General features: G+C 51.8%; 1 protein-coding gene across 2 annotated transcripts in view; it reads right to left on the reverse strand.

Annotated features, from left to right (window-relative positions):
• POU2F3 (POU class 2 homeobox 3) overlaps nucleotides 1-17,965 on the reverse strand; it is a 100,082-nt gene extending 82,117 nt beyond the window's left edge. The window contains exons 1-2 of one of the 2 annotated variants that reach the window (XM_060179902.1): nucleotides 17,799-17,965; nucleotides 8,969-9,043 (exon numbers count right to left, since the gene is read on the reverse strand). In XM_060179902.1, coding sequence (XP_060035885.1) covers nucleotides 8,969-9,043; nucleotides 17,799-17,826 — 103 coding nt within the window. In that variant the 5' untranslated portion in view covers nucleotides 17,827-17,965. The remainder of the gene's footprint in view (nucleotides 1-8,968; nucleotides 9,044-17,798) is intronic. The other variant, XM_060179901.1, reaches the window with a different exon arrangement.
• Between the last annotated feature and the right edge of the window lie 3,638 nt (nucleotides 17,966-21,603).

Genomic DNA, 21,603 nt, shown 5'->3' on the forward strand with positions numbered 1-21,603 from the left:
TCCTCCCACAAACAAAGGAGACTAAGCCCTTGGGTGCGGGGCCTGGGTGGGGGGTGAGGAGGAGGTGAGGTGTGAGCACAGGTGCTGCTGATGCCAATCCCCCAAAGTTCTCAGGGGCTCCCTGAGATGCCTCATCCCCCGACATGGAGACTGAGCTCCCATCCTGGTCTTGGGGCCACAAAGAGAGGCAACAGGGCCCAGTTGGTAGATGAAAGGCATAGATGCCGGAGGAAAAGGGACTCGCAGCACTGAGGGACATGTCCTCTAGAAGCTGCTCAGAGGGTCCTGGGGTGGGCTCTTCCCGAGGATATGGGAGGGAGGAGGGGAGATCAAAGGGCAGTAGATTCATTCATTTTCCGGGCCTGGCTTTGAAATGTCTCTGAAGGAAATCCTTCCATCCTGGGGGTACATACTGTGAGGATCCTGGGCTGGGGTGGTAGTTTAGTGGGTCCTGTGCATGAGTGAAGACTTGGGTTCGATCCCATCGCACTGAAGAAAAACTCCTATAGGCCTGAAAAGAGTGGGAGCAGGCTAAATGCCCATTGACAGATGACTGGCTAAAGAAATTATGGGATATATACTACAGGGAATACTACTCTGCAGTCAAAACAGATGCTATTGCATCCTTTGGGACAAAATGGATAGAACTGGAGGTAATTATACTCAGCCAAATAAGTAAGGAGATGAAAAACAACTATCAAATGGTTTCGCTCGTGTGGAATCTAGAGATCTGATACACATGGACTTGCAAAAACCAAACAAACGGGAGTTGGGCGGTAGCACAGCGGGTTAAGCACACGTGGCTTGAGGCGCAAGGACATGTGTAAGGATCCCGGTTTGAGTCCCCAGCTCCCCACCTGCAGGGGAGTTGCTTCACAGGTGGTGAAGCAGGACTGCAGGTGTCTGTCTTTCTCTCTCCCTCTCTTATCTTCCCCTCCTCTCTCCATTTCTCTCTGTCCTGTCCAACAATGATGATATCAATAACAGCAATAACAACTACAACAATAAAACAACAAGGGCAACAAAAGGGAATAAATAAATAAAATATTTTAAAAAGCCAAACAAACAACCAGAAGCAAACAAACTGTAAGACTTCTGAGAACTGTCTCTGGGAGGTGGGAGGGTAGGGCACAGAACTTTGCGGGTGAGTGGGGTGTGGAGCTATATACCCTGTAATCTTATAGTCTTGTAGCCCAGGATAGTCACAAAGGAAAAAAAAAATTCCTATGGGCCTAGAAGGGCCTAGGTTTTATTATCCTCTTCCAGAGAAGGGAGAGGCAGGGCAGGTGTGAGAAAATCAAGACCAGAACCCCAGAGACCACCCAGCTGCTGTAGCATCCCCCCCCCCCCACACACACACAGACAAGCACACATACACACACACCCCTGCCTCTCTCAGTGCCAGGCTCTGCCTTCTGGCTGCAATTCTCCCACGGCCTCCAGCCTAATGTTGGTGGGACTTCTGTGCTTTCACACTCACTCGGACATTCAACCAGAGAGCAGGGTGCGGGGGCCAGGGGTACTTCTGGATGCCTCACTGAGGAAGCATGCCCATACAACATGAGGCTCTTCTGTGTGTCCCCTGCAAGTCTCATATCACCCCGAGTCCTTCTTAGATGTCCCCTGTCCTCTCTGTCAGGGGGAAAGTAGCTTCACACAATAAAGGATAGAAAAAACGGGCCAGGCAGTGTGAACTGGTTAAGCACACATAGTAGTAAGTGCAAAGACCCTCACAAGGACATGAGTTTGAACCCCGGTCCCTACCTGCAGCAGGTCTGCAGGTGTCTGTCTTTCTCTCCCCCTCTCTATCTTTCCCTTCCCTCTCAATTTCTCTCTTTCTTATCCAATAAAAAAATGGAAAAAAATGGTCACCAGGATTAGTGGATTTTCAGTGCTGGCACAGAGCTCCAGCAACAAGCCTGGTAGGAAAAAAAAAAAAAAAGAAGAGAAAACTGTTATCTTGTGGCTGGAAGATAGCTCATCTGGCAGGGTATTTGCTTTGTCCTGCTTCTTGCTTAAGTTGGAGCCCAGGTATCACATGGGAAATGCCATGACACCAAGGGAAGCTCCTGTTCTTTAGTGTCTTTCCTTCTCTCTCTGAAATAAAAACTATGAAGAATTCAGCCCAGGAGCTGTGAATCTGGCACCACCAAAATGCACACAGCAAAACAAACAAACAAACAAACAAACAAACAAAAAATCAGCACTGCCATCTTTGAAAGCCTTCGTTCCACTCCAGCCTGGAAGTTCACCTCCTGGTGTTTCTGGGGATTGGTTCCACACTCAGCAGGGTAGAGGGTGAGGACCAGGAAAGGTCCCAAGGAGTCTCTCCGCTCACCCTTTCTTGGGACCATAGGAGAATCAGGGACCTTGAGGGACCAGTTTTGAGCTGTCCTGAGATGTACCCAGTCCTGTTCCAACCATGTAATGCAGCCCTGGGTTTGAGGGGGGGTTCAAGGGAACTAAAGCAAAGGGTGCCCCAACTCTTCCAGGAAGACCTTCCAGAAGGACAGACATTAGTCATTCTGCCAGCTCCCCATACTGGCACGCATTCTCCCCAGCACCATATGTGGCTGGAAAACCACCAGGAAGGGCCAGTTTAATTCTGACACTTGCTAGGGATGGAGCCTGTCTCCTGTCTCCATGTCTACATCTGCAGAGTGGGGTAAGGACACCTCCTCCCCTAGAATAGCTGTGAAGGCCAAGTGCATCCAGTGTTTGTGTGTGTCCTCCTGGACAGCACAGGGACCCCACAGGGCACAGCAGCTGGAGGCACTGGGGGAAAGAAAACAAGGGTTGGGGGGATGGGGTGGGAGGGAGGGCTTGGCCCCAAGAAAGCCATGTATGTGCACAATGTGCGCATGTGTGTGTGTGTGGGGGGGCACACCTAAGGGCAGGGGACACAGGTCAGTGTGCGAGAGCACAGGATTTGCCAGTCTGAGACTCCAGATGTTGCAGCTTTGATCCCTGGCACTGCATATGCTAGAGGAAGCAGAACCATGGCCTCTCTTTCAAATAAATGAATATAAACAAATAAAACAGTTTTAGAGGTCCCATGAAAAAAGCCCAGGCCCCTCCTTATCAGGGAGCCTGAAGAGGCTGGCTGGGTGGGGAAATTTGCCCGTCACCTGTAGGCCAGGTCACCTCAGGTCACTCAGGCCTGAGTCTGACTGCAGGTTTGATGCTGGGGGAAGCCATGAGGCTGCTTTTCATTGGTAGCCAGCTTCTCACTGATGCTGATGAGGGTCATAGGTCAGTAGGGGGTGGGTGTGGGGAAACAGCTCACCTGGGAGGTGTCTGCTCTCTCTGCATGAGACCCAGGTTCCAACCACTGAGCTAAGGGCAGCTCTGATGTTGTCATGTTTCCCCTACCCGCCCCCCACTTCATTCTCTCTCCATCTTTCTGTTCCTATGGGGGCGGGGGGGAAGTGAGCCTGGAGTGGTAAAGTCCTGGCAAGAACAACAAAAGCTAAGGAAAACAAACAGAGGTTGCAAGACTGAAATGGGCAGATGTGCGTTAAGTTCTGGGTCCACGTGAGTGTGCCCAGCGTGGGAGGGGCTCCATGAACAGGACTGCCTTTCCTTCCTGGGACACTGGCCTACCAGGCCTGTCCAGCATGTGCTTGGGGTCACATTGTGCACCATCTGTGCTTTCAGGAGTCAGAGGGTTGGCTGCCTGGGGTGTCACAGACTGTGTGTTTGTGGGAGTGTTGAAGGGCTGGTAAAGCCACCTTCATATCTACTATTCTGATGAGAAAAGAGGAGAGACCCAGCTCAAGAATGAGGCAAAATCCCTGTTCGAGCCCCCGGCTCCCTGCCTGCAGGGGAGTCGCTTCACAGGTGGTGAAGCAGGTCTGCAGGTGTCTATCTTTCTCTCCCCATCTCTGTCTTCCCCTCCTCTCTCCATTTCTCTCTGTCCTATGCAACAACAATGACAGCAGTAGCAACAACAATATAAAAAAAAAGGGGCAACAAAATGGAATAAATATTTTTAAAAATCTTAAAAAAAAAAGAATGAGGCAAAAAAGAACATGAAAACACTACTTCAAAGGGACATATGCACCCCTATATTCATAGTTACGTTATTCACAATAGCCAAAGAGTGGAAGCAGCCTAAATGTCCATCAACAAATGACTGGCTAAAGAAGTGATGGATATCACCCTCTTCCCACCTGCAGTGGAGAAGCTTCATGAGCAGTGAAGGAGGTCTGCAGGTGTCTTTCTCTTTCCCTCTTTATCTTCCCCTCCCCCCTTCAGTTTCCCTCTGACCTATCAAAATACAATAGAAAGAAAAGGGAAAAAAAGGAGTTGCTGGGAGCTATGGATTTTAAGTGTTGTCACCAAGCCCCAGCAATAACCCTCATCACAAAAATACAAAGTAAAAAATGAAATTAAAAAGTTATGGGATATATCCTCCATGGAATACTACTCTGCAATAACAGAACAGATGATATATTGTGTCCTTTGGGACAGAAGTGGATGGAACTGGAGGTAATCATGTGTAGCAAAATAAGTAAAGAGATATAAGATGGTTTCAATCGGGGCCAGGTGGTGGGGCACTTTGCTAAGTGCATGTTACAGCACACAAGGACCCAGGTTCAAGCCCCTGGTTCCTACCTGCATGGGGAAAGTTTCACAAGTGGTGAAGCAGGGCTGCAGGTGTCTGTCTGTCTGTCTCCCTCTCTATCACCCCCTTCCTTCTCAATTTCTGACTGTCTCTATCCAACAAAGATTAAAAAAAATTTTTTTTAAATGAGAAAAAAGATGGTTTCAATTATAGGTCGTATCTAGAGATCTGATACACACGAACTTGCAAAATGAACAAACAAACAAACAAAAAAAAGCCCAAAAGCTACACACACAGAAGCAAGCAAAGTGTTTTTAAGACTTTGTGAGAACTATGATGGTTATCTTTGGGAGTTGGGAGGGTAGGGACACAGAATTTTGGTAGTGGGTGTGGTGGAAGTATATACTGTAATATTTCTATTAATCACAAATAAAAAATTTTAAAAAGCAAAAGTAGTGACAAAAATGAGGCAAAGCTGTAGCAGGTGAGGGTCCAAGGGAGGGCTGTGAATCTCACAAGCGATGGACACCTTGAACCCTGTCTCTGAGGGGCGTGTGTGATGGTGATTATGTTGGGGAGTCTGGATCCTTCTCTGGTCCCCTGTGTCACCACAGAGCCACACTGAGGCCATGAGTAGTTTTTTTTAAATATTTATTTATTTATTTTCCCTTTTGTTGCCCTTGTTGTTTTATTGTTGTAGTTATTATTGTTGTTGATGTCATCATTGTTGGATAGAACAGAGAGAAATGGAGAGTGGAGGGGAAGACAGAGAGGGAGAAAGAAAGACACCTGCAGACCTGCTTCACCATCTGTGAAGTGACTCCCCTGCAGGTGGGGAGCCAGGAGCTTGAAACGGCATCCTTACACGGGATCCTTGCCAGGTGTGCTTAACCCGTTGCACTACCGCTCAACCCCTGGCCATGAGTAGTTTATCCTCTGTAGAGGCAGAAGGAAAAGGAGACTGAGCGAGGCTGGGTGGTGGCAGACCTGGTTGAGAGCACGTGTCACCATGCGCAAGGACCCAGGTTCAAGTCCCAGGTCTGCAGGGCGAAAGCTTTGCGAGTGGTGAAACAGGACTACAGGTGTCTCTCTGTTTCTTGCCCTCTCTGTCTTCCCCTTCCCTCTCGATGTCTGGCTGTCTTTATCCAATAAATAAATAAAGATAATATAAAAAATAAAAATAAAATTTAAAAAGGAGGCTGAGCTGCCCAAACATCCAGCAGGTGTGTGTGTGGGGGGATCAGCACTGGCCAGCTGTGCTACTTTGACCCCAGGCCAAGGGTGTGTGTGAAGGGGGGAGACCGTTCTCTCTCCCAGCACCCTGTCTGCCCCTCCTCAGGGCACCCCACACACCCTGTAATCACCCGGGGAGCATTGTAGGTCACCTTTGTTTATAGTCCCTTTAAAATCCCCATATAAACCACCCCATAATTCACGCAGTGCTGGGAAGGAGAAGCTGCCTTTTCAAATCCTGAAGAAGCCATTAAACCAAGTTGCTATCCATTGTGACTCATAATAAGCTTTCCTCTGTAAAAAAGTGAGTCACCACGACTTTCCAGGAAGTTTGGTTACTCTAATTAGACACCTTTTTTTTTCCTTGCCCTGAAAAAAGGCAGTAATTTGATGATCACCTAAATAGGGATGCTACTAAGGTGGAGGACCCCTCCAAAGTCGGGGAACCTAGGAGTGTTCCAGAGAGGAGAGAGCTGGAACCAACCCCGGGGTTGACCCTTTGTTCTGCACGAAGGGAGAGGAAACCTGATGGAGTGCTCAGAGCACTGAGGAGTACATCATAGAGTCACAGAAGCTTGTCAACATCTTTAGAGACACTGCTCATATCAGCCAACCCAAGACCCACTCTCGATGGAGGACTCTGTGGCATCGGTACAAGTGAGGGAAGGCCAAGCCGACTCAGCTGACCACATGCACAGGGAGAGCAGAATGCTGATTCTCATCCCAGGCAGGTTCACTTTAAAGCCACACTCTTCATGCCCTGGGAGATAATTCAGTGCTGGAACACAGGACTTAAAGGCCTGAGGCCCCAGGTTCAATCCTTACCACTACCATACAGCTAAGTGGTCCTCCGGGTTCTCTCTCTCTCTTTCTAAAATGTATCTTTAAGAATAAATAACTCGGGGCCAAGGGAGATAGCACAATGCTTCTGCAAAAAGACTCTGATGCCCAAGGTCCCAGGTTTAGGTCCCCAGCACCACCACAAAGCAGAGCTGAGCAGTGCTCCGGTCTCTCTTTCTCTATATCTTTCTCTCTATGTCTCTCTCATTAAAAATAAATAAATAATATATACATTTAAAGAATAAATAAATCATGTTGGGGAGAAGTGCAGTGGTTATGCGAAAAAAAAAAAAAAAAACCTCTCATGCCTGAGGCTCTAAGGTCCCAGGTTTAATCCCCAGCACCACCATAAGCCAGAGCTGAGCAGTGCTCTGGTATGTATGTATGTATGTATGTATCTCATTCATTAATTAAAAAATAACTAAATAGAGCTAGGGAGATAGCATATGGTTATGCAAAGAGACTTTCATGCCTGAGGCTCCAAGGTCTCTGGTTCAATCACCAGCACCACCATAAGCCAGAGCTGAACAGTGCTTTGGCATATGTGTGTGTGTGTGTGTGTGTGTGTGTGTGTGTGTGTGTGTGTGTGTGTGTTCCATTAATTTAAAAATAACTAAATAGGGCTGGGGAGACAGCATGATGGTTATGCAAAAATACTTTCATGCCTGAGACTCCAAGGTCCCAGGTTCAGTTCTCAGTACCATGATAAGCCAGAGCTGAGCAGTGCTCTGGTAAACATTGTAACAAAATAAAACAAACAAACAAACAAATAAAATACATAAATAAATCAAAGGTGTGTACATCTGCTCCTGCCTTCTGTGGAGGGCAAGTGGTCTAAGAGGACCGAGTGAATCAGCAGCAACTCTGGGGCAAGAGTTAGGTGCCCAAGGTGCCAGCCTGTACTGAGTCTCTCTCATTCAGTCAGCCTCCACCGGCTTCCACTACTGGGTCAGGAGACTGGACTTGCTCAGGCTATGCTGAGCTCCCAACCTTTGCACCCCTGCACCCCCCAGGACCTGCACTTACTCCCTGGCTTTGGTTCTATGTAGCCCCTCACTCCCAACCCTGAACCTTGATTTGGTCATGGAACTGACAGCACAGTACCAATGCCAGCCCACCAACGTGGCCTCCTTCCCACACAGGCACTCTCTTGCCCTTGGGCACCTGAGGCACCAGCCTGGGCTCCCGCCAGCCTGTTTCCAGCAGGAGAAGATGAGTCTGGTGTCCTGAGTCCTGGCTGGGAGCCAGGCTGGGGAGGGGTGGCAGAGCAGAGGCTGTGCCCCTCACTCTCTGGCCTGATTTCAGGCCTTGCTGGAGCTCTGGAGATCAGAGCATATTGTCTGTTCAGCTGGGCAGGCACCTGAGTAACATCCTGAGGGAGAACTCCCACTGAAACTGGGGCCTGACAGGCCCACTTTCCCCAGTCATTGCCCCCCCCCCACCACACACACAGGGCCAAACACAGCCCTGTCTATGCGAACAGAACCAGCTGCAATAGCCAGTGGGGAGGGAGAGGGCACACAAGTTTCTCATGGTCAATTCACATGAACCCCGTTATCTTGTTCTTGGCACAAAGTGCTGGAGCTTCCAGAGTGGAACTAGATGGCTCCTGGAGACCAGAGAAAAGCTCTTAGCTCTGGGGGACATCGATTCACCTCCACTTCTAATTCCTGTGTCTCTAATGATCCAGATGAAAGACTAATTGAGGTCTTGTTGGGATGCTATTAAAGTTATTTGGTGGTGTTACAATTTATACGCGTCCTTCCTTAAGTTCTTTTTAATTATATGGAGTTTTCAAAGCAAGGCTTGGGCTGTGGAGTTAAAAGCAGAGTGTGAGGAAACTTTCTTCTCACTGTTTAACCTCTCTCTTTCTCTCTCTCTCTAGGTGCTTACCACCCACAGACACAGGACACAGCCTGTGGGGGGTGGTGCTTGCTCCCTGGGAGGGGTCTTAGTCCCACCTGCTGAAGACAGGGCCTGCCTTCCGGGTCAGCAGCAGCTGGGACCTGGTCCCCAGGTTCTCAGGTGGTGCTGGCAGGGAACATACACAAGTGAGTCTTGCCTCTTCATCTCAGTACGGTTTGCTTTGTTACGAGGATCCAGGCCCTTTCCCAGCCACGTTTAGGAGATGAGTGTGTGTCAACATCTACAGTCTGGGAGTTCTGGGGACACCTGGGGGTTCCTTCATTTCCTAAGACCTATAGCCCTTGGGTCTGACTGGCTGGAAACCAAATGAGAAGAGATGTCACATTGCTGGAGGGTTCCTCAGGAACGCCTCCCTCCCTCCAGCTCCCCTCCTGCGCCCGCCCTAGCGCAGCAGACCCTTACCTGGCTCTACCTGTCCCAGCGCAGCAGCTCGGGTGGTGTCCGTGGAGTCTGCCACCTCCCCGCTCATCTTGATAGCTGCGGGGAAAACACCACTGGCTTTAATAACAGGTCACTGATTTCCTCGCGGTGACCCATGTGGCTTTAGCAAAACTGCAGAGATGAATGTGTAATCGCGACAACCATCAGACTTTCAAATTCCCGATTCCCGAACATACACCCGTTAGAATATTCATAAGCTGGGGGCAGGCTCTCCTCCTCCCTTCGCCGGCCCCTCTCTCGGGGTCTAAGGCAGGCGGGGTCTCTCACCTCCTGCATCATTCATTGTGGCTTCCTCCCAGCTCTAGCTTAGTGGGTAAAAATTTAACAAGGGGAGGGGGGCTGTAGGGGGTGGACCCATCCTCAGCTTTCATTTCCTCTGGAGTTTGGGGCGGGGGTCTTTCTTTTTCTTTTTTAAAGTAGCAGAAGAGATAACCATTTCTCTGCACCCCTAGAATTACCATGCCCTGGGAGGCAAGTGTTCCCTGGAAGGGCTAGCCTGGCTCCCCCTTCCCCCGCCCCACCACCAGTTCCTGCCTCTGTTTTCTGTCTGGGTGTCAGAAGCCAGCCTTCACTCATGGGGGTGACCTCAGGGGGTGAGGGGGGAGGGCTTACCTTCTCTCTTCCACTCCAGCAATGGGGTGTGAGGAAGGAGTGACGGGCCGGTCAGTGGCCCCCAGGCAGGGAAGACCCACCCCCTGGCCCCTGCCTCCCCACCCAGTTTCATTTCAATAGATTAAACATTGACCCACTAGGACCAGGCTCCTCTTGGGTCCGCCCACAGAGTCAACTTTGGACCAGCTCCCTCCTTCACCCCCTCTCTTCTTCACAGCACCCAACAGTGGATTCGTTAATGGTAGAAGAATATGTTATTCAAATCGCACCGGACCCCCCCCCCCCAGGCCCTCACCCTCCTCTATGGGCCAGCACTTTAACTCTTTGATACCAGGGAAAGTCTTGGCCAGCTCATTTGCATGAGGGCCACCTGGCCAATCCCGGCGAGGCCCACGGCGCTCATTTGCATCAGGCAGCTGGCAGGCAAGGATGGGCAGAAGGTGGGAGAGGAGAGGGGACCAAACAGTGATGCCTGTGGCTCCAGCTGAGATGGAAACGGTACCCCTGGATATGCAGGAACTCTGGACAGGAGGAGTGGTGCCTGGCACCAGCATCCTGTTTTTAGGACACCCCAGAAACCACAGAGGGGAGCAGCCAGCTTAGGAGCCAGCGTGGTCCCAGGAGTGCTTCTGAGACCTGCAGGTGAAGCCCTCTCCAGACACCCAGGCTGCCTGATGCCCCACGCCCACCACCCCTCCCTCCTGGCCCACCCAGGCCCTTCCTGCTGTAGCCAGTAACCTCTGCATCCTCTCATGCATAAATGTGTAGAAGAGCTCGTGAAGGCCACCTGCACATCTGCTGAGGGCTGCTGCCTTCCTCCGATGCTCCAGCCCACACATGGGTGCTACCCGCCATCCCCAGAAGTGTCTGCAGTGGTGCTGAGGAAGAGCCAGACTGACAGGAAGGTGGCCCAGGGGGCAAGTCCCTCCTCCTGCCCCCCTACACCCCTCAGTGTAGTCTGGATGAGTGGGAGGCAGGCAGCCTTTCCTTCTGGAAGTCCCCTAGCTGGGAGGCTCCAGTCACATCAGGAAACCTCAACTAAAAGTTGGGAGTGAAGCTTGAGGGCCCCTGAGTGAACATACAAAGAACCAGTTAAGTGCAGAATGAAAACTGCCAGAGCTGCTGGTAGGACAAGGTCAGCAAGAGCCAATTGGAGAGGAGACTGGGTGGGTGGTCAGGGGGCCCAGTGGGTAGAGCACATTCCTTGCAGGTGGCGCCAAGCTCAAAGACCAGCATAAGGATCCCAGTTCGAGCTCCCGGCTCCCCACCTGCAGGGGAGTCACTTCACAAGCGGTGAAGCAGGTCAGCAGGTGTCTGTCTTTCTCTCTCCTTCTCTGTCTTCCCCTCCCCTCTCCATTTCTCTCTGTCCTATCCAACAGCAACAACAACAATACAACAAGGGCAACAAAAAAGAATAAATAAATAAATATGTAAAAAAAAATTTAAAAAGGAAGTGAAGGGAGGCCAGGCTGTGGCACTCCTGGTTAAGCATACATGTTACAGTGCACAAGGACCCAGGTTCAAGCCCCTGGTCCCCACCTGCAGAGGGTAAGCCTCTTGAATGGTGAAGCAGGGCTGCAGGTATCTCTCTCTCTCCATTTCTATCTTCTCCTTCTCTCTCAATTTATCTCTGTCCTATGAAAGTAAGATAAGAAATAAAAATTAAAAAAAGAAAGGAAGTGAAAAAGAGATGTAGAAAAATGGGAAACATATATATAGTCAACCCCTATCTGTGACCTTGGGAGAACTACTGTAGTTTCCAATGGAGGGGATGGGACACAGAATGCTGGTGGTGGGGACATTAGGGATCTATACCCCTATTATCTTAAAATTTGTAAATCAACATTAAATCACTAATAAGAAATAAGGAAAAACTTCTTTAAAATATTTATTTTATTTATTTATTCCCTTTTGTTGCCCTTGTTGTTTTATTGTTGTAGTTATTATTGTTGTTGTCGATGTTGGATAGGACAGAGAGAAATGGAGAGAGGAGGGGAAGACAGAGAGGAGGAGAGAAAGATAAACACCTGCAGACCTGCTTCACCACCTGTGAAGCGACTCCCCTGCAGGTGGGGAGCCGGGGTTCGAACTGGGATCCTTATGCCGGTCCTTGTGCTTTGCACCACCTGCGCTTAACCCGCTGCGCTACAGCCCGACTCCCAAAAAACTTTTTTTTAAAAAAGTAATATATATATATATTAAACCAGAACACTGTTCAACTCTGGTTTATGGTGGTGCAGAGGAATTGAATCTGAGACAGTGGAGCCTCAGGCATGAGAGTCTCTTTGCATAACCATGGTGCTATCTACCCTGCCAAGAGTATTAGATTTCAGTGTGAGTCCCTGGGGAGTCCTTGGCTTCACTGCCAGGACATCTTTGTGGCCCAGTCTTCACTCTACTGTAGTGGATCCTTTATCAGGGATTCAGACTCTCCAAATTCTGACATCTTAGGAAACACACATGAGACAGGGAGAACTGAAATGAGCTTAAGAGCCAGGTTGAAAGAGTCACTAGCTTATTTCAGACTTTTGATGCTTAAGAAGGGGATCCATGTCTTCATTAAGATTTTTGTTTTATGAGAGGGTCATACAGCAATATTCCAGCATAGGCGGTGCCAGGGATCAAACTCAGGGTTCTGTGACTACAATTCCCATGTACTACCCACTGAGCCACCTCCCCAGCTGTTACTGGAAGGGTCACTCTTAAGCCCAACCATGATTTCTTCATTTTCTCTTCCTTCCTTCCTCCCTCCCTTCCTCCCTTCCTTTCTTTCCTTTTTTGGCCTCCAGGTTATCACTGGGGCTCAGTGCCTGCACTACAAATCCACTGCTCCTGGAGGCCATTTCCCCCCCAATTTTGTTGCCCTTCTTATTGTTATTGTTGTTGTTATTACTTTGCTGTTGTTAGAGAGGACAGAGAAAAAGCAAGAGAAAAGGGGAAGACAGAGAGGGGGGGAAAAGATAGATACCTAAAGACCTGCTTTATTGCTTGTGAGGTGACCCCCCCCCCCCACGTGCAGGTGGTGAACCCAGGGCCTCAAACCAAGATCCTATCACCATCCTTGCACTTTGTGCCATGTGTGCTTAACCCACTGCACTACCGCCTGGTTCCCCACTCCCTTTTCTTTTTTTGCCTCCAGGGTTATTGATGAGGCTTGGTGCCTCCATTGCTCCTGGAGGCCATTTTTCCTGTTTTGTTGTTGGTGTTATTGCTGCTGGATAGGACAGAGAGAACCCGAGAGAGGAGGGAAAGACAGAGGGGGAGAGAAAGATAGACACCTGTAGACCTGGTTCACCACTTGTGAAGTGGGGAGCTGGGGGCTTGAACCAGGATCCTTTTGCCGGTCCTTACAATTTGTGCCATGTGTACTTACTTGGTGCGCCACCTCACCCCCCCCCATGATGATTTCATGCCCGTGACGCTAATGGTGCTTGCCTTTAACTATATATCCAGGAGCTCTGAGGGGCACATGACTGAGCATACACATTATCATGCTGGATTCAAGCCCCTGCTTCCCATCTGCCTGTGAAGCAGAGTTATAGGTGGATCTCTGTCTCCCTCTTTATCTCCCACTTCCCTCTCAATGTCTCTTTGCCTCTATAAGAATTAAATAGGCAGTCGGGCTGTAGCGCGGCGGGTTAAGCGCAGGTGGTGCAAAGCACAAGGACCGGCTTAAGGATCCCGGTTCCAGTCTCCGGCTCCCCACCTGCAGGGGAGTCGCTTCACAGGCGGTGAAGCAGGTCTGCAGGTGTCTATCTTTCTCTCCCCCTCTCTATCTTCCCCTCCTCTCTCCGTTTCTCTCTGTCCTATCCAACAATAACATAACAATGATAACTACAACAATGAAATAAGGGCAACAAAAGAGAATAAATAAAATATTTTTAAAAAATAATTAAATAAAAATATTTATTAAAAGAAACAGCAGTCCTAATCACATCTAAAAATGACTTGGAGAAGCCAAAGGTCCACACAGGCCAGTACAGGGACGCATTTACACAGGAATTGGGTGGGAGACTGCAGGATGGGGCTGGGAGGAGTAGTTGGACCTGGTCCTGAGTGCCCTGTAGTCCCAGGCCGTGGGGACTCTGAGCACCTGTTCTGTGGGCAGAAGGTCCTGGGCTGCCTGCGAGGACGGCTCCTAGGTCTCAGCCCAAGCATGGGCCAACACGGAAACTCCCAGGCGCGGTAACCCTTTGCCCATTGGACAGGGGTGAGAGAGAGGATGGTGGGGCCAGCTTCTGTTCTTATTGCTGCCTGACTCTGCTCCCTGTCATCATGCCTTCCTGGCCAGGCTTAGGACTCTGATGATGCACCTAGACCCTCACTTGCTGCCTTGCCACTGAGCAGACTCAAGCTGGGGCAAGGTAGTCTGACCCACAGGTGCCTCGGACCCTCTTGACACATCTGAGTGCCCCCAATGTGTGTGATATAACCCCCCCCCCGCCCTTCCCAGGCTGCAGGCTGAGTGTCCACACAGTCCCAGTCCTCTGGGACTCCTCTCTCCTACCCCTATCTTCATCTCTGTGGAGGTGCTCCCTCCTCACTCCTCCCCCGACACAGCAGCTGGTGGCGGGGCAATTCTACAGGAGGACGTGAAAGGGCACAGCATCTCACTTTGGAGCTCACCATGGCTGCCCTGGAGGACTCCTATGTTCCCTCTTTAAAAAAAAAAGTAAGTTATCTTTATTTATTTACTGGATGGAGACAGAAGTTGAGAGAGAAGGGGGAGACAGAGAGAGAGGGAGAGGGAGAGGGGGAGGGAGAGGGAGAGAGAGAGAGAGAGAGCTGTAACACTGCTACACCACTTGTAAAACTTTCCCTCTGCAGGTGGGGACCCAAGGCTTGAACCTGGGTCCTTGCGCATTATAATGTGTGTGCTTAACCAGGTGTGCCACTACCTAGCCCCCTGTTCCTTCCTTCTTGAGGTGAGGCCCTACTTTCCCAAATAGCAGTGTGTGCGACCTGACCCCAGTCCCAACCCTGGGAGGTACTCACAGGGCAGAGAAGGGAAGAATTCATCCCCAAGGGCCAGCCAGCCAGCTGCCCTCACCCTGGCCGGCTCCCACTGTTCTCTGCAACCTCTTCTCTCCTTCCGGAGCTGTCTTTCTGTCTGTCTCCGAATCTGATTCCTGTCCACCCCTCTGCCAATACGTGGTCTAGGAGTGGGGTGGACAGACTCCTTGACCTGGGTGCCCGAGTCTGGTGACTTCACACCTGCTGTGTGAGAGATGTTCTTTAAAGTACAAAGTGCCCAGTGCCAGGGCTGGCCTGAATCACATGGCCTGCACCCCAGTTATCAGAAAGGCTGACTCAGGGGCTGCGGTCTGGGGGAGCCAGAGCATGGTGGTGGTGGTGGTGTCCATATAGGCCTGTGCCCTGTTTTGTGAGACACTGCCTCCCCCACCCAAACCATCCCAACCTGCACTGGTCCAGTACAGGAATCCACAGTGGGAACCGGCAGCAGCCTGGAGAACCTTGGAGGTGGGAGTAAGGGTGGAGGTGGGAGGGGGAATGGAACTGACTTCTCCTAGAGCATCCAGAACAAAGAAACTTCCTTAGAGAGGGACCCCCAGTGCCAATTCCCAGAGAGCCCCTCCTTCTCAGACCTCTTGTCAGGGCCCACCTAGAATGGTGCTACAGAGACAATCCCAGAGTCAACAAGGAGAATCCTGGAGTGGACAGGCAATCAGAGAGACACCATGGAAAATTCCAGACTGGGGAGCTGGGCAGTAGTGCAGCGGGTTAAGTTCATATGGCGCAAAGCACAAGGACTGGATCCTGGTTTGAGCCCCCGGCTCCCTGCCTGCAGGGGGGTCACTTCGCAAGCGGTGAAGCAGGTCTGCAGGTGTCTATCTTTCTCTCCTCCTCTCTGTCTTCCCCTCCATTCTCAACTTCTTCTCTGTCTTATCCAACAACAACAGCTATGACAACAATAACAATAAAAACTACAACAAGCACATTAAGGGCAACAAAATGGGAAAAATGGCCTCTAGGAGCAGTGGATTTGTAGTGCAGGAAGCAAGCCCCAGCGATAACCCTGGAAGCAAAAAAAGAAAAAGGAAAAGAAAAAAAGAAAATTCCAGACCGTGACAGGAACTTCTAAGGGGACACCAAGGTGGGGGCAGCAAGCATCACATAGGGGCCTAGGACTCAGATGCCCCAAGAGAAGGCTCACTCAGACCTGAGAGAGGTGGACTAAACAAGAGGAGTGGCTCCAGGAGAGACAGCTCAGCCTGTCAGAGCTACAGGACTTCATGCCTGAGGCCCCAGGATCAATGCCCAGCAACACCATAAGCCAAAGTGCTCACCCTCTCTCTCATAATAAGTGAATAAACAAATACATAAAAAAACTCTCTCTTTAAGAAGTGGGCTAAGAAGAAGGCCGAGAGGGGGACAGATGAAGCAGTCACCCCAGAAAATGGAGACCCGACCCTTCCTAGAGATACCCACCCTGGGCTTACACCCCCTGGACATCTAGAACAGCTGACTACAGGCTGAGGCAGCTGTGGCAGCTGTGGCACTTGGCACTTCAGCCTGGAACTTCCTCCAAGGCTCAGGCCTGGGAGCCCAGGCTCACACTTCATTCCCCTTCCTCCCTTCCCCTGTGTGAGATCCTCTCAGCCCTGCCTGTCCCGGATGGGCCTAGCTGTCCCACCTCCTCCTGCTCCCTGGAGCTGGAGCCAAACAGACAATGAAGTGGAAAACCCCCAGGAAGCCTCTGATCTCTGTTCTGAAGGGTCCCCTGCTGGGGACCCAGCTTTCTGCAACCAAGCTCCTTCAAGCCCAGCCCCCTCTGGGTGGGAAGAGCAGGGACCCCCTGCAGCCCTCCAGGCTCTGCCCTGGAGGACAGACTCCATGGCGATGCCCCACCTGGCCTAGAAGCAAACTTCCCCAAATACTGGATGTGGCCCAGTTGGCTGGGTCCTGTGGCCTGTCAGCCCTTCCCAGCAGTCCTGGTGCCCAGCAAACACTCAGAGTCAACACTTGTCTGTCTGTCTACCTGTCTGTCTATTATTCCTGCAGGTACTGCATCTGGGGAACAGGGAAGTTGGGGCCCTAGGTGTAATTTGCTGGGGTCATGTCAGGACTGGAGGAGGTAAAGCCTCTAGCCTGCTCTGCTCCTTGGGGTGGGTGAGGGATGCCTTTCCTGCCTGCCCCCCTCAGAAAGACAAGAGAGCCAGCCGGCAGTGCTGTATGCTGCCCTCACCAAGCAGTGAGTGGCTGGGGTGAAGTGGCCCAGTGGGGTCTTACCTTCCCCACCATGAGTGTGTTCCTGCTCAGACCTCAGACCCTGAAAAGCCCAGCTGAACATGGAGCCCACGATCAGGTCAGCGCCTCAGGGACCCCTGCTCCAGCCCCAGCCATGGACAGGAGACCTGGGCTCGCTTCATCTCACCCACAGAGCTCCAGAAAAGTACATCAACCTTCAGGCGCCTGGCTCTCACCAAAGGGGGTTTTGCTGTCTTATTCCACGGGGTTAGGGTAGGGGGGTCTCCATGGGGGATGTCTCTGCCACCCACTCCTCCACACGCAGGCCAGCATCCCCACCCATGGCCCATGTGCAGACTGCCCTTTTTGTGGGGGATGGGGGCAGGGCACCCACCAGCACGTGTACTGAGCCTGGGGCGCCTCAAGACCCACACAGAGCAGGTAGGTGGCACAGCTCCATCTGTGGCTTGGCTCCAGCACCTCTCCCTGTGCACCAGGTACAGGTGGGCTCACCTGGGACACAGGGACACACGCTCACACAAGCCTCAACCCAGACACCAGCGGCAGCCATCCGCCCCAGGTGTGCCTCTGAAACCGCCCTGCCCAGCACTCTGTTAGACGCCCTCCCCGGCCTCCCATCCCAGATCTGACAACTGCTGCTCTGCCTGCTTTGGAGAGGCTCCCAACACTCCAGGGTCCCCTGTGCAGAGCACACTTCCGCACACCCTACTCCACAGCCCTGACTGAAAGGCAGCCTTCTGCAGCCTCCACAAGGCAGACCTCCCCAGGCAGCAGGTCCCCGAGGGGGATCCCCACCTGCTAGTGCCCACTGTCATTCTCTCCCCAGCTCTCCCGTCACTGACTGTACTAGCCACACTGCCCTCTCCTGGCTGCCGCGGAGAGGACCCTCTCCTGTGCCCCTCTGTGTGTGCAGGGGGACACCTGTCAGAGCCGTCCGCCCGCCCCTCACCTGCGTGCATGGGCTCCAGATTCACCATCCTGCCCCAGGCGGGGCCAAAGCCTGCGCCACCCCAGGCCGCGCGCGGCTGCCCCAACCGGGCCCCCTGAGAAGCCAGGGTCTCTTCCCGCGCCCGCCCGCCTGCCTGCAACGCTGGCCCGGCGGGATTGCCACCCTCGGCAGGTGAGCGCTGGGCCGGCCCCCGGCCACGCCCCCTGCAGGCCCCCGCGGCCCGCCGCCCATGCAAAGCAGAGATTTGCATATGCTCCCAGCTCGCGCCCCGCCACCACGCACAACACCTGTCCGGTTCCCGGGCCCGCGACCCCTTTGCAGGCACCACAGCCCTTCTAAGAACCCCGGGAAGCAGAGTGCGTCTGGGCAGAACTCCCCCAAACCTCAGCGCACTCGGGGAGCCGGGAATGTTTGGAGAAACCTGGGGAGGGGGGCGCGCACAAAGAATCTGGAACCCTCTCTCCTAAGTGCTTCCCAGCTGTGTGCTCCGCTCCAGGGTGCAGTTTGCTTGTCCGTAAAGGCCCACAGGTGAGGCCAGCCCAGGCATCCGTCTCCACGGGAGGCAGGTAACCGAGCTCACCTGCCTCCCAGGCAGCCCCGCCTTCCAACCCTTCCCCCCCAACCAGCTACCGCACTGGCCAGCCGACAGTGGGCCCAGGCTGCCCACAAAGGAGCAAGGGGAGGTTCTGTGAGGAGTCCCCTCGAATGTCCCCCATCAGTGCCCAGAGCTGGGCCTGGTAGGGAGCTGAGCAGTGACTGTTCCCTGGTGTGTCATTCATTCCCTGGCTGGGTGCAGGGCTCTGGACTCCCACTCCAAAGCTCTTCAGGCAAACACTCATCACAGACTCATCCCTCGGCCCCTCCCACCAGTCTCCTCCACTCCCAGATCCCTGTGAAAGGTGCCAAGGTGCAAGCCCACCTGTGCCAGATGCTCATAGGAGGGTCTGGAGACCAGCCCTTGTCCCAGGACTGGTGCTCAGAGCTTTTGGCTTCAGTGATATGTGTGTCCACCCACCGCACTCACCCCCACCAGCACCGATTCCAGCACTTTTTGGAGGCACTGTGCCAACAGCACCCTGAAGGCATCTGGCCTTGTTGTGACTTCCACTTCACAGGTGGCGAAGGGGGACTTACAGGGTGTCACCTGCCCAGTGTCACCTAGGCAGGAATTGTCGGAGGGTAAAAGCAATACCTCAAGTGATCATAATACTTCACTGTTCCTTAAAAAAAGGGGGTGGGGTGGGCGGTAGCGGGTTAAGTGCACATGGTGCAAGACACAAGGGCCGGCATAAGGATCCTGGTTGGAGACCCCAGCTCCCCACCTGCAGGGGGGTCGATTCACAAGCAGTGAAGCAGGTCTGCAGGTGTCTGTCTTTCTCTCCCCGTCTGTCTCCCCTCCTCTCTCCATTTCTCTCTGTCCTATCCAACCAATAACAACAATAATAATGACCACAGTAACCATAAAAAAATGGCAACAAAAAGAAAAAAAATGGCTTCCAGAAGCAGTGGATTTGTGGTGCAGGCACTGAGCCCCAGCAATAACTGTCTCAGGTTCAATCCCCAGGATCACCAGAAGCCAGAGCAGAGTAGTGCTCTGGTTAAAAAAAAAAAAAAGTCATAAGAGGGTCAAGTAGTGGCGCACCCAGTTAAGCACTCATATCACCATGTGCAAGGACCCAGGTTTGAGCCCCCTCTCTCCATCTGTGGGGGTTGCTTCATGAGCAGTGAAGGCAGGTCTTCAGGTGTCTATCTTTCTCTCCCTCTCTATCTTCCCTTCCCCTCTCAGTTTCTCTCTGTCCTGTCAAATATAATAGAAGGGGAGAAGTCATAAAAACAGAAAAAAATCTTTTATTTTGCTTTTGTTATGAGAGCCATGCCAGAGGACCTGCTGCTTCAGGGGCCTCAGGCGGCAAATCCTGTGCTCCGGTGCTGGGTTGGACTGGGTGCCTTGGCCCACCCCAGTGCTCTCAATAGCCCACCAGGTGGTTCTTGGCCTCATCTCTTCTCCTGCTGCGTGTGAGATAGAAAGGGCTCGGGGAAATCCTTTGGAAAACTGTATGGAGTCCTTAAACAAAGAAAAATGGAGTTACCTTATGACCCAGCAATACCACTCTCAGGCACTTACCCAAAGGACACAAAATCACAAATTCAAAGGAACCTATGCACCCCTATGTTCATAACTACATTATTCACAATAGCCAAAGTGTGTGGAAGCAGCCTAAATGGCCATCAACAGATGACTGGGTAAAGAAGTTATGCCACGGGAGTCGGGTGGTAGCACAGCGGGTTAAGCGCACGTGGCACAAAGCGCAAGGACTGGCTAAGGATCCCGGTTTGAGCCCCCAGCTCCCCACCTGCAGGGGAGTCACTTCACAGGCGGTGAAGCAGGTCTGCAGGTGTCTATCTTTTCTCCCTCTCTCTGTCTTCTCCTCCTCTCTCCATTTCTCTCTGTCTTATCCAACAACGACGACATCAACAGCAATGACTACAACAATAAAACAACTAGGGCAACAAAAGGAAATAAATAAATATTAAAAAAAAAGAAGTCATGCCATATATACTCCATGGAATACTACTCTGCAATCAAAAAAAGATGATATTGTTTCCTTTGAGACAAAATAGATGAAGCTGGAGGTGATTATGCTTACAGAAATAAGTAAAGAGATGAAAGACAACAGATGGTTTCATTCATAGGTAGACTCTAGAGATCTGAAACACATGAACTTGCAAAACACACACATGCAGAGAAGCAAGCAAACTGTTTTTAAAACTTGTGAGAACTATGGTGGTTATCTTCGGGAGGTGAAAGGGAACAGACACAGAATCTTGGTGGTGGGTGTGGTGTGGAATTATACACTGTGATCTTAAAATATTGTCACCCACTATTAATCACAAATAAAAAATGGTGGAAGGAAAAATCAAAAGTGTTTAGGGGGTCACAGTAGCTCTGGGCATAGGAAGGTTCAACCACTACTTTTTGGGGTCCACACCTGCTCTGCTCCCCATGCTCTGCATGGTCCTGTCTGGGCAAGGAGTGGGGACTAGTGCCTGCAAGGCTTTCTGGAGGCCCGGTGAGCTGGGGACCCTGCTCGGGGCCAGTCTGCCTCTTCTCTCTCCTTCCTCCTCTGCAGCCAGCCCCACCCGAGGCCATCTCTGGAAAGACCCCTCCCCAGTCATGTACCCTGAACACCCCACCTGCTTATGACTGCCACCTCTCCTTTGAATGCCATTTGCATGGGTTCATGCCCCCTGGGTCTCTGACCACTCTCTCCATTAGCTCCTTGTCTGAGCGCAAATCATAGGGTGGCATAGGGGGGCTTGGCTTGCTGGACTCCATAGGAGCAGTGATTCCCAGGGGCCAATCAGCTCCAGCAGCCTGGGCTTCAGGCTCCCAGGGGTGGGCATAAGGGGAGCCCTCGGTGGTGGGGTCCCAATGAGACAAAGGTGGAGTCTTGGAGCTTCACAGCTAGAGGCCCTACTTTGGGTTCCAGACCTGGGGCAGAGGAACAGTGGTGGTGGTGGGGGGGTGGAGGTGCCAGTGGCCTCTCCTTTATTTATTTAATCCTTTTATTGGAAGAGATACAAAAAGAATGATATACAGAAAGACCGGATTGCTGCTCAGCTCTGGTTTATGGTGGTACTGGGGACTGAACCTGGGACTTCAGAACCTCGGGCGTGAAAGTCTTTTGCAGAAACATTATGCTGTCTCTCCTGGTCTCTGCTTTATTCTTTGACTCTCTCATCAGCAAGTGCCAAGTGCTTCTTGTGTGCCAGGAAGACACCACAACTGGGCCTGTGCCCTGAG

The sequence above is a fragment of the Erinaceus europaeus genome, chromosome 20, assembly GCF_950295315.1.
Source record: "Erinaceus europaeus chromosome 20, mEriEur2.1, whole genome shotgun sequence".
Taxonomy (NCBI): domain Eukaryota; kingdom Metazoa; phylum Chordata; class Mammalia; order Eulipotyphla; family Erinaceidae; genus Erinaceus; species Erinaceus europaeus.